Genomic DNA, 12,662 nt, shown 5'->3' with positions numbered 1-12,662 from the left:
CCTGACCACAGATGCATAAAACTTTACTCTCCAGGCACTGCCTAGCTAAAATTCTTGCTGGGCATTCCAGTATCTCACAAATGACTACGAAGGAGGAAATATATAGATTCACGTGCTAGCATGAGCTACCTGAAGGAACCAATAGAAATATTGTTCACCTTTTTAGACATTATCAGCAGATTAATCTCCAATCTGAAGGAGACAAAACCTCCAATAAAATTCAAAAAGTGTACTTGTGACCTTATATGAAGAATGATTGTGTGTCTGATGTCATCATCGGAATTGTTTTACTGTGGGACCAACACTGGTGGCACAGGCAGAGCAGTGTGCAAAGTGGTTATTTCTCACCTGAAAAAGGAGTATGAAAGTGTAGAACACTGGTCATTTTTTGATCACTTCAGAAGAAAAAAAGGCAAAGAAAATTCCTTTAATTTGTAGCTTACCTGTCATGTTGGAAGAAATTGTACTCCAATCAACAGAAATGGTGTTTATCACTAGAGGTGAGTAAAAAATTATACCCTCTCTGTCTTTGGGGTAGGCTTAAGGCTTTCTTATTTGGTCATACCTTTACGGGCAGAATCTCTTAAAAAAAGATCTTCCTTAGGATTCAAATTACAGACCTTCCTGTTTCCTCTGATGAATTTCTTTTTGTTTCAGCTGACAACTGCTAGTAGTTCTACCCCCTCTCTCATTCACTCTAGAATGGCAACTTTAGGGAAATAAAAGCTGCTGTTAATTAAAGAGTGGCTACTTGACTCATTCTGACAACTGGAACAATTTGCAGAATGCTGTTTACACCAGTCTAAACACTCATTCCCCTTTATGACACTGCCAGCATCTTGCTTTTGTCTCATGGTATCTATCTACTCTTTACCCAGAATTCTGAGTTCAGTAACATCCACGCTGTTGGGTCCTTAGGACACCAATCTTTGCAACCTCTTCCCCTTCTCACTGGGCTTTGCTTGTTCAAGTTCTGCGTAACTTTGCACAGGATAACCTTGGGTCAGACTGCTGCAGAAAGATATGAGAAGAAGAGCAGAGAGTCTGGCCAGAGGCTGCCTGTTCTTCGCTCAGGACCTCAGACACTTGCCTGTGATCTCTCTAGAGCTTCAGGGCAGCCAGGCTGGGGTCTGGCCATGAACTTTGCTGATACCTGACTCTGATCTGCTGACTTGACTTTATGGCTTGCTCTTGCTTTTTCTGGATTGCCTTCACTACTGGCTTAGCCTTGCTGCTGTTGTTGACCTATTCCGGAGGTTTTTTGTTCAGTTACTATGGGATTGCAACTCTTGCGAGGACCTTGCTTCATGACTGGTTTGCTGTCAGCTTCAGTTCCTGGCTGACCTTCCCTTGCAGAGCATCCTGCTTCTTCTACCTGATAGAGACCTCTGAAAACCAGAAAGTCACTGCCACTCCATTGGAAATGTGGTCAGGGTAGGGGAAATCCCACTACAGATGTGCTAATGAGAGATAGGTAAAGTATCCATGATCATGTTGGTTCCTATACTGAGGTTCAGTAGTTTCACTTAGCACTATTCTTTGCTGATTGGTGTCCACCAACTGAATTCTCACAGACATTTTAAACCCACTCCAGGAAGCCTTAGAGTGAGGTCTGTTTCTCAGCATACAGGCCCTTGATGACCAGAGCCTCTTTTATGGGCACTGTGTGTAGCCAGGTACATGCCAGTGCCCATGGATGCTAGAATAGAGAGCATGAAAGAAAATTGCCTCACCTTGTGCTAGAGGAGGCTCAGGTGAGATATTGGAAAAAAAAAGCTTCACTGGCAGGGTTGTCAAATGCTGGGACAGATTCCCCAGGGAAGTGGTTGAGTCACCGTCCACAGATTTACTTCAAAGATATGTAGATGAGGCACTTAGGGCCACAGGCCCTTAGGTTTAGTGCTAGGTTAATGGTTGGACTTGATATTAACATATTTGCTAACTAAAATGGTGCTATGATTCCGGGAAAATCAGGCAGGAAACAGCAGAACAACTCTGAGATATTTTGCTTAAGAAACTGAACACAATACTTCACTTACCAAAATGATGTGCTGGAGTTGGATCAATACAAAAAATGTCTTCAGGGATGATCTGATGACTACAAAGTCCATTTTACAGTCAGATGGTAATGAAGAGACTTCAAAAAGTTGTTAGCCTAGCAAAAAAAACTTTTGCTTCTAAGTATTTTGAGACACTAACTGGAACATAGACTATATAATTGAAAGAAAAGAATAAAGTATATCACAAGGGGGTTTCTAACAATGAGAAAAAATAAGGCCTGGAATTAGGTCTGAGTAAAAATGGTGACAGAAAACTTCTGCAGTAATGACCAAGGTCATAATTACTGAAAGGAGCTATTGAGCATGTTTCATTCTATTAACACAAGTGCAGATTTGGTGACTCCAATGGTCCCCTTAAATCCCTTCTCCATTGTTCAGGAATTACCACAACAGACCCTCTGAATAAATCATCCTTTTGCTACAGATACAAGAGAAGATTGCTGTAGAGCTGACAGAAAGGCCTTACTCCATAGTGACCATATAGCAGTTTAATCTGGTACTTGACTCAGAACTCTGTCCTGAGGATATGCAACAACTCAGACTTCCCTATACTATGATCAACACAGTGCAAAGGAGGCAGGTCAGTGAAGGAACAATGAGCAGGATTAGTGGAATATTTATTGGTTAGTGAGGTACAGATGGGGCTTAGCCAGGCAACCATTAATGAGCCTGTACTAATCCTAGAGAGTCAAGCAAGGATGTGATGGTTTCATAAGTAAATTTGCTAATTTTCCTGGTTGGTATTCAAGTCAGGAGAGAAAAAGATCACAATTAATGTCTATTAGATCACTTCTTACTAGTTAGGCTTTTAGTAGAATCAAGCTGTTATTATTAATAGCAGATACCAATTCACACATTATGCCCAGTTATTGACTCACACTCAGACACTCACCGACGTGAGCTGTTATCTGGTATCACAACATGCTTATGGCCTGGAGAGACTGGAGAATCTTGATGTTCTGAATTTTTCTGTTCTTGTGAATCCACAGGACTGGAAGTTTCCTGACCTTATGTATTCTTAGGAGAGTTTCACTTGTCTCAGCACCCACCCATTCTTTCTTTGATCTGATTTCTGGTATCACATGCACAGGCCCTGCTCTTTCATGCAAATTCACCACATGTGGGCTTTTATGACAGAAATGCCTAGCCAGAGTTGATCCAAAAGCCATCATGTGTCCCACAGGACATTGTCCTGTCCCATGATTTCAGTTTGCAGTAGTAATCTTTACCTCCAATCCCTCTGAACACAGTTCTTTTCTATCTATGGGAAATGTATACCTATACTGCTGCATATTATAAATAGAATTTCAAAGTATATCACTCACTGCAAGATAACTAAGAGATAAACCACTTTTCCTCATTGTTTCAATTCAGAGTGTGAACCCTTTTGTGCAGAGGCTGTACACATTTCTGAAGGCTTCCTCCAGGTCTTATGACTGCCATTCCCATACGCCTGTGAAAATGAGAAAGATAAGCACATGCAAGTGCATGTTTTGTGGTCTGAAGTTAATACAGGCTGCTTCAAAACTTGTTTTGGGGCTGTTTAAGTACATGTGCCTTTGAACTGCCGTTATCTTTAAACACAACATAGATGGAGTTAAGAGATGAAGGTAATACACTGAGTGCTAAGGTAAAGATGGGGCTGCCTGAAGGAAAGCAAGCAGTTAGGAAGGAAACCACTTTCTTCCTTACTCAGGCTGTGCTGGAGGGATTTTGAGTTTCAGAGAAATGAGATGTATCCTGTGGTTAAGATAAACCTGAGCTTTGAGACAGATTAATCTCTGTATATCAAACTGACAATGGTTTAAACAGACATCTGAAATGAAGTTACCTGGAGTGGTGTTTACCTTTGTGTTATCTTTATGAATGTATTTGTCAAGCCTTCCAAAAGCTAGTTATATATTTACTGTCTTGTGAGCCCAAATGCTTTTGGAGAAGTGTCAGTCAGGAATTTTTCAGCAAAAGTATCGCTTGAAGAAAGTGGACTCTAAAGAAATATTAATATTTGACAAAATTTGGTTTCAGGGAGACTTCAAGAGTGAGCCAATATGATTTTTATTGTAAGAAAAGATAAGCTGTATTCACTTTCAGAATAAACTATATTTTGATCTTATGACCCATTGAATGAAGAGTTAAACAATTTGAAAGTAAAGTTTTAATGATTTCTTTAAATTTTAGTCTAAGGCATATGTTTTCAGTGCACTTCCACTGAGGCATTTTAATTTATACATACATTTCTACAGGTTTTTTTTTTTTGTGAGTATTGTTGCTTTCTGTACTATTTTTCCTTAATAATTTAAAAGATCTTTTTATATTATTCTCTGTTACTTTTCCCCCTCAAGTTTTGTTAATTCCAAGTAATCATGAAATCACTATTTATTCAAACAATGTGTATTAAAATTAACTTGGGGTCACTGTCTAGTATTTCATGTTAAGTGTGCAGTCAGCTAACAATGGAACAACTGATCCAATGGTCACTGAAAATTTGCATAAATTATGACAGATTATGCTCTGACCTTTGCTTGAGAGATTTGTGAAGACTAGTTTTTAATTAAATGCCAGCATCTCAGTTCTCAAGATCAAAATTATTCAAGTTTCAATAGGGACCAGGTGACGTGTATGTCTGTTTATCCCTCTTTGTAGGATAAGGTTTCTAAACTTTTCCTCTGAATATGTAAATCTTTCATCCCTAAATTTGAAGGCACAAGTTAAAAACAGTGGACCAGGTCTCTCTGGTAACTAGTCTCCAAATCCACAATTTCTCCAGACCAAACCAGCATAACACCACAGTTCTAGCTTAAGAAAGGGATTTCAGATGTGAGCTGAGGGATGCAAATCACTCATTAATCAACATTCTACTGCTGCTTGCAATGTTTGTATATTTTCTTCCTTCAGCACTGGTGATTGTTTATTGCTAATAATTTAAATCTGTTTTCCTTTTGTAATTCAATTACAGGTTACTGTGAGTGTGTGTGTGAGCATGTGAGACAGAAAGAGAAAGTGGGAACTGTGCAAGTGTATTTGCTTTGTGAATAGCTATTAATTTAAATTGTGTGGTAGAAAATAGGCTTGTAATTAATAAATGACATAGAAGTAAATATTTTTGTGCTCTTTCTGCATGGCAGAATCTTCTGTCAAGGAAAATGGAATTTGCAGTAAATATTATGGCTCATGTCTTGATACATAAAGGAGAAAATCTGTTCAAGAGTTGCCAGGTCTGCTATTATGTACAGCTGATTGAATACTTAAATTTTCATATTTGGAAAACAGAAGAATGACTATATCTTTACAAGAAAATTATTTCAAAACTGAAAATTTAGGCCTCAGATGTGATTAGTCACTTTTTACTAATGTTTGGAGAGTTTTATAATTTTTATTATAATAAATGTATTAGGCATTTTCAATATGCTGCGTTAAAATTGTTTGTTGCATTTCACAAGTATCATCTGCATATAGGCATTAATCAAACTAAAAACAGGATGATAGTATTCCTCTTAAGGTATATACCCAGAAAAAAACAAAGTTGTGGATGTCCAGGAAAGCCTTAAAAATGCAAGAGGATTTTCCATTTCTCTTAGCTGAGGATAGAATACTTTTATTGTAAAAGCCTAACCAGTAATCACAGGGATGTAAACTACAGTGAATAGCTGTTTGCATGTTCTGTTAGCTGCTGCATTTGACTCTTTCTATGTTAAATTAATAGAACCTGTGGATCATCCTCCTTCACGTTTCCATATTGTGCCCAGAAAGAACAGACAATTAAAAAAATAATTAATTCAGTGCAAGCTGTGTCAATTAAACTTCATCAGCTTTGTGACTGCTGTCTGAAGAGATATCAAAAGAAAAACTGAGCATCATACACATAGAATAGAGTCAGCCTAAGTATTACCAATAACCAAGGCTATTGAGATTGTATGAAATTGATTTGGTAAAGCAAAGTGATTGGATCCCCTTAGGGATACATAATGTGTCGTTAAGCTCCTGCCTCTGATTGGTAGGAATGTGTCAAACACTGAAGACTCTGATGATCTTGCCTGTCCAGGAGTTGAAAGTTGTGGTGGCGTCCAACATAAATAATGAAGAAACATGTAGTTGGATGCTGAGACACAGCAACAGATAATTTAGGAAAGCTACAACCATTAATTAGTTAATTAATTCCCTTTGTACTGCTGGTCTCTTGCACTTGGACCCAGTTATACAATAGTGTACATTGTTCCTTTCATTTTTTCCCTGACCCTTGCTTCTGTACCAAGAGTGTGTGTCATGTTCATCTGCCCTTTCAACACTCTTCCCACTTCTGAGAGTGCAAGTTATTCCATGCCTTATTCTTACGCGCTGGGATCTTCTCAGCGTTTGTTCAGACAAGGCTGGGAAAGAATTTAGTAGCTCTTTCCTCTTAGACCATTTAGGCTGCTGTCTGTCACTTCAGCTTTTCACTGGCTGTGCTGGTTTATCCACCAGCCCCTGCCCTTTCAGGCCGCACTGTGCTCTGAGGAATGCTCGTCGGGCCCCGGCCTTGATGAGCAGCCCCTGGGCCCAGCTCCTCGAGCTTATCAGAAACACCGTCTGCTCCCAGAAACTTCCACTGCCTAACGAGCTCCTGGATTTTTAATGAACACCCTCGGAAACGGTTTCTCTTGCCTGAATGGCGTAACATCCTTATTCTCACAGTTTCAAAGAAGGGGTGCTGGCCCGGAGCGTGGCCAGGCTGAACACTGTTATGGCTAAGGCCCGCTCACTTGCGGCCTACAAACAGCGCTCCAAAATGAGACCCTTGGAGCTCTCCTGGGCCGCAGCGGCTGGGACTGGCAACCGCCCTCTGAGCCAGAAAACTTTCCTTTGCTGAGCCCGGAGACCATCAAATAACAATGGATCCTGGGCTGATACCCCCACTCCTCGAGGCCCCTTTGCCCATTGAGGAGATGCAAGGGCATCCAAAGTGAATGTTTCATTACCTTCAAGGGGAATTTTTCATAAGTACCTTGCACTGACTTTTTATGACTGTGGGCATACAGGTGTGCACAACTATGGCAAAACAGGAGAAATGCTGCTCTCTCAGGTGTTTAAGTATCTTAGGTATCTAAGTAAGCTAGGCCTGTAAGCAACTTTTATTTAAGTTATAGGCTAAGTTAAATACTGTTGAGTGTTATTCCTTTGCTAAATTGTCAAGTTTAAGGTACAAGTAAAGTACTGTTAAGTTTGAGTGCTATTAAGCTTTTAGGCTGTATTTCTTTTTATGCTTGCCCTTTCTATCCTTTTATCACACATAGCTAAACACACAGCTAAATACACACACACAAAGAGATAGTACTTGGTTAATTTCTGTTTTGATTGAATGGATTTTGTTGCTTTTTTACCCTTGGTGTGCCTTAATCATCTAGTAAGTAGTAGAGTGAGCCTTGCCAATGACCTTTGTCATGCTGTTACTTAGTATTAAATCTGATTTTTACTGATACCATTGCTGGTGATTTTTTAATTAACCTCAACTTTCGTGACACTGAATAATAAGGTTTTCTATTCAGGTCTCCTTTTTCCCTGTAAAATAAGTGATCTAAGAATCCATGAGTGTAAGATGTACTTGTAGATACACCCTTTTTGTCACCCTTTTTACCAGTGATTTGCTGACAGCTCCCTAAAGCAGAAATTTTCTTCATTTTTTGAGCAACTGACATTAATTGCTGCTGGACTTTCACAAACACATATATCCTGTCATAGCTGAACTGAAATTTCTGCCTATCCTGCATTTTAGGTTAATTCAACACACATTTACATATGTGTCCAACTACTTGAAGATAATAGAATTTTTGTTTTTCAGCTCTGAGCTTAGTGTAGTGTTCCCTTCCATTTCATACGATCAGTGAAAACAATTCAAAAGCTAAGTTCAGATATCATAATTTTAATGTCCCTTCATATAAGAAAGATACTGTTCTAAGAGACTTCACTGCATAAGTAAAAGGTACAAAAAGAGCCCAGTGAATTGGCCTGAATATTGCCAAACAAAATTTGGCTTATGTAAGACTCCTGCAACCTGAAGGCATGAATAATACTTGCATTTCCATATCTCAACAAACTAAGCTCCTCTGAGATGAAAAAAAAAGGAATTTTGGTGAAGAAACTGTCAGTTTAATAGATGTGTGTCTTGGTGTAAGACACTATCCAGTTAAATGCTCTATTCCTGCCATTCATTTCAATATGCACATGCAGAGCTAATATCAGACCATCATATAGTGTGCCCAGCTGCCAACTGTGTGCTACCAATTCTTAAATCATGTTTTGATGGGCATTGAAAGCAGAGTCCATCAGATGTTGCTGAGAATTTCCATTATGAAAATTCCATCTGTGCTTGTGGGAATGCAAATCGGAGAAGAATCCTGTAGTCATCTCTCATGTAGATGTTTGCATTTCTTGCCTTGTGTAAAGAGTAAAGACTCTAATCAAATTACTGTTTTTTCACTTGGAAAAGGCTGTGCTTTAGAAAAGAAATGGGGACTACTCTCTTTCTTTGAATTGCTCACGGATTACTTTTTTCATCTTTAAATTACAGTAATACAAAAAAGTGTTTTTAACAGAAAAGGGATTTGTTTCAAATGCTGGCCTCACTGCTTTATGTTACATGTGAACAGTTTCCTAGAAAATCTTTTGAGCTTTCTCCTGGATGTTCAACAGAAAGAGGTAGAGGACAAGATGATTTGCATGATGTCTTTCAGCAATGTTAGAGCAGGATGAGCTTTGAATTTTGTTTGTTTCATGATTTGATGCACCCTACCAGACTGGAATCAAGCTGCCATTGCAGTTATTTGGCATTGGTGTGTGTGGAAATAGTTCAGACCATTGGTGCGTATGCCAATAACTCATATGTTCTGGAAGGGTCAGAGTCCATGACTTTTAAATTTTTTTCAGGTTGCTATATGGTTAGTTAAGATGTGGGAATTGAACCAATTTCCATCCTATGGAAAAACAGACAAAAAGAAAAAAATGGCTTCATTCAAACAAGATGTGTGATATCAGAGGATCACAACTGCTGTAATTCTCATCTTCTTAGTGGTTCAGAGGCTGTTCCTTTTGTTTCCCAGAAAAAAAATTTATCAAATTTATTTACTAACTTATCCAGTATAACTCAGAGATTTAGTAGATGGTGTATATAAGGCATATTAAAGATATTTTTATTCATGTGATAATAATTAGTTAGGTGGTCCGTTACAGAAAGGAATATATAGCAGGAGACTGGCCCTATGAGGTGCTTTCCAATATCTTTGTCAGTGTTCCCTCTTAGAACCTCAAATTGATGTAAATGGACTGGTAACTACTTGATTTAATTTTATGGAAAGGAGGCTTTGGAGGGAAAATGTACTTAAAGAGGCAGGAAAATAGCACATGCTTTTGAATCCCGTGTGCATGAGCAATGTGGAATAAGGGAACACAAACCAAATTGTGTGAGAGCAGCTGTTCAGGGTGTCCCTGCTGAGCAGCCGTGTGCCTCAGAGCTCAGCCAGGAGCAGGACAGCACACACGGATTGTGGGCTGAGCACAGCCCACGTGTTTTGCTTGTTGGTGTGGGCAGAGAGCACTGAGGTTTGTTCCTGAAGGCCGGTGAGGGGAGAGCAGGGAAGGGCAGAGCATGGACCAACCCTCCCAACACGGGTGTCTCATGGTGCTGGGCTGGGAACCAGCATGGTGACAGTGCCTGGTGCTGGCAATGGCATGCCAGGGTGTCATTGCCATGTGCTCAACTTTCTGACATTTAACATGTCTGTTAAATGGCGTAAAAAATGTTCATGGAAGCCAGTGCTGTCACCTGTGGCACAGTTTCTGTCATGAGGGGAAAGGAAGAGTCCATCTCAAGTTATCCTTTGACTTGGTATTTTTTAATTTGTAAAATAAAGCAATTCAGGCACAGACTCAGATCAGTTACAGATACATTGCTTCAAAGAGATTGACAACATCCAAACCAGACACATTGAATCAGGATGTGTTTAGTGAACACAAGGCTCCAGTCATGCATGTTTCTTTAACCAGTTACTTTAGAAATAGGTTAGATCCCACTGCAGCTGAAAAGGGTCATGAAGCTCCAGTTCTGATGTAACAATAATGCAGTGACACAGATCACTATTTCAGCAAGAGCAGGAATCTCAAAAGGCTATGTCATTCTTTCCTGAACAATGCTGGAATGTTATAGACACCTTTAGAATTATCAAATGTTTCTCTAGAGTTAAATCTGAACTGAAAATGATCAGTAGGACATTCTGAAAATATTGTGAATTCCTAAGAATCCTCATTAGGAGGATTTAGTAACCAGAAACGGCATTCAAGCCTTATGTTCAGAGAATGTGACCATGCCTGTGCTTAAACAGGTCTATTCTATTTGTATCAGGTATTGTAACGTCTAGCATTACAAGAGATTACATTCTAGTCAATCCTGGCCCTGTTTTACTGCTGTGCTAGGGAAACTGTGGTGATTTCCAAGGAAAGTACAGCAGATAGTAGAGAACATGCACAATTATTCTTGACAGGACTCACATCCAAGTAAAGCAAATTCTCACCTTCCTATTGACTGCTGATCAAGGCCCTAATCTACACATTCCAGCATCTATTATTTATAACTCTGATTATTTCAATTTAATTGATTTGGATCTAAACTAGAAAGTCCGGGCTAAGCCACTGTCTTTACATGGGTGCATTGCCAACATAACAGTTACTGTGGTGCCACATCCTGGCGGGCAGCTCTTGAAATTTGGGATTGCTCCAAATTAAGACCAATGTGTGTGCTGTAAGGCAGGCAGCCATTATAACTACGCAGATTGAGTCTCCATTGCTTAAAGGTGAAAATCCATTGAATACAACAATGAGCACACAAATAAAATATATGATGTAAAGGATAAGGAAGGAAAAGACTGACTTGATGGCTTTCCTGTGGGCCTCTAAGCTGGGATCCCTGAAGCCACTTGCATTACTTTGCATCCGTCTGGTGTGTATCCACAGAGACCGAATCAGCAGAACACTGGAAACAACAGACAGTATTAAAGGCATAACTATACCGGCATTACTGAGAAGAATTATTAAACCCAAACTGTCTTTCCTTGTGGTTCTCCTTGATGAAGAGTTGGTCATGGATGAAGGAGCAGTGATGTTCTCATGCACACTGTAGATATCCCAGGCGAAGGGAATTGCAGCTGCGAAGGAGCCGAGCCATGATGTGAGCAGCATCCAGGGCACCAGCCTGGCAATTCTTAGCTTCAGCCAGATGAAGAAAGACTGTGTAAAGCTGGCAACCTTGATACAATAGAAGACACTAAGCCAGGCTCCAAAACAAAGGCTGGAGTAGCTCAGAAATGTAAAAATTGTCTTGGAGAGTACAAACACATTTTCTTTATAAAACAAGGGCTCATAAAATATACTTATTAAGAAATCCAGTGTAGTCCATAACTGCAAAATGAATCTAGTTGTACTCAGTGAGATCACAATCATGTCATATGGGGGCCATGTTTTGCTCCCAATGCAGCTTGATGCAATGGTAGCCAAGATAATTCCATCTCCGAGAATTCCTGCCATGGATTCAATGATACCAACTGGTAGACAAAGGAGATCAAAAGGTGTCACCATTGTAACTCAAGAGCTTGCAATTATTACTCAGCTTCCACTGGGCTCCTGAAAGCCTCAGATCTGGCACTGCCAATCCCAAGGAGCTGTTATGGGCAGTGCTCACCTATTTATCTCAGGGGCAGAAGTATCCTAATGTCATTCAATATTTCTGCTGCTTTGCATGTTGTTTTGGAGGTTGATGTCTCAGCTGATTTGTCTAAGCATGCAAATTGGGTCAAGATTCAATTACATAGTGTTCAGTTTATCCAATCAGTTTGCATTGCAATGGTGATGGGTTTTGCACTGGAAGGGTTATGGAGCAGGTGAACTGTGGTGTTTACAAATGTGGGTTTGCACTCCAGTGGCTTATGTCCTGCTTTACGTGAATAGATTTTTTTTTTATGCCTGGTGCCTTAATCTCTCCCTGTCTTGCGCTGCTATGGCTTCATGGTTTATGGCAAATACTTTCCATGACATCTCCTTATTTAAGGGTAGCTCCTTTGCTTTATCAGGTATATTCAAACTGGTGCAAAGAGGATAAATTTCACACTGTTCTTTTTGTGTGTTGATATTTTTAAGCATTGTACTGATCATTGTGTGCTTGCTCAGATTGCTCCAAAGGAGGACAAAAATATGTGGGAAGATAAACACAGATAAAAGGAAAATCATTTTACCAGGGTAGTTCATTTGCCTGTTTTTCACAAGTGTCTTGAAAAAGGGCAGGAATTGCCTAGGGAATATAAGATCTGGCAATATACAATATTGCGTATCAGAGCAATGGCGCAACTATTAGTTGAGTCGGTTTTGCTCCCATATGGAATATGCATACCTTTAAAATTCTATTATACTTCCTAAAAGAACTGAATTTCCACACCTGGAAAGAAACAAGTGAGTGGAGGGGCTTGAGTTCGTTGAAAAACTTTGGGACTTATGCTTTATCTGTAGCCCAGAATACAGAATGAAACACACAAAGGCTCTTCAGAAATGCAGTGACACAGGTAGCTATCAGTAGCACAGTCAGAA

The 12,662-nt window shown here is 39.6% G+C and overlaps 1 protein-coding gene across 1 annotated transcript; it reads right to left on the bottom strand.

The window, feature by feature from the left end:
* Nucleotides 1-10,724: 10,724 nt before the first annotated feature.
* LOC121335935 (taste receptor type 2 member 40-like) lies at nt 10,725-11,660 on the bottom strand. The gene has a single exon (XM_041404526.1). The coding sequence runs from the start codon at nt 11,658-11,660 to the stop codon at nt 10,725-10,727; it is 936 nt and encodes a 311-aa protein (XP_041260460.1).
* Between the last annotated feature and the right edge of the window lie 1,002 nt (nt 11,661-12,662).

Source organism: Onychostruthus taczanowskii, unplaced genomic scaffold (genome assembly GCF_017590055.1).
Source record: "Onychostruthus taczanowskii isolate IOZ18803 unplaced genomic scaffold, ASM1759005v1 scaffold211, whole genome shotgun sequence".
NCBI lineage: Eukaryota > Metazoa > Chordata > Aves > Passeriformes > Passeridae > Onychostruthus > Onychostruthus taczanowskii.
The sequence above is the reverse complement of the archived record's forward strand: the minus strand, read 5'-3'. Positions and strand labels throughout refer to the sequence as shown.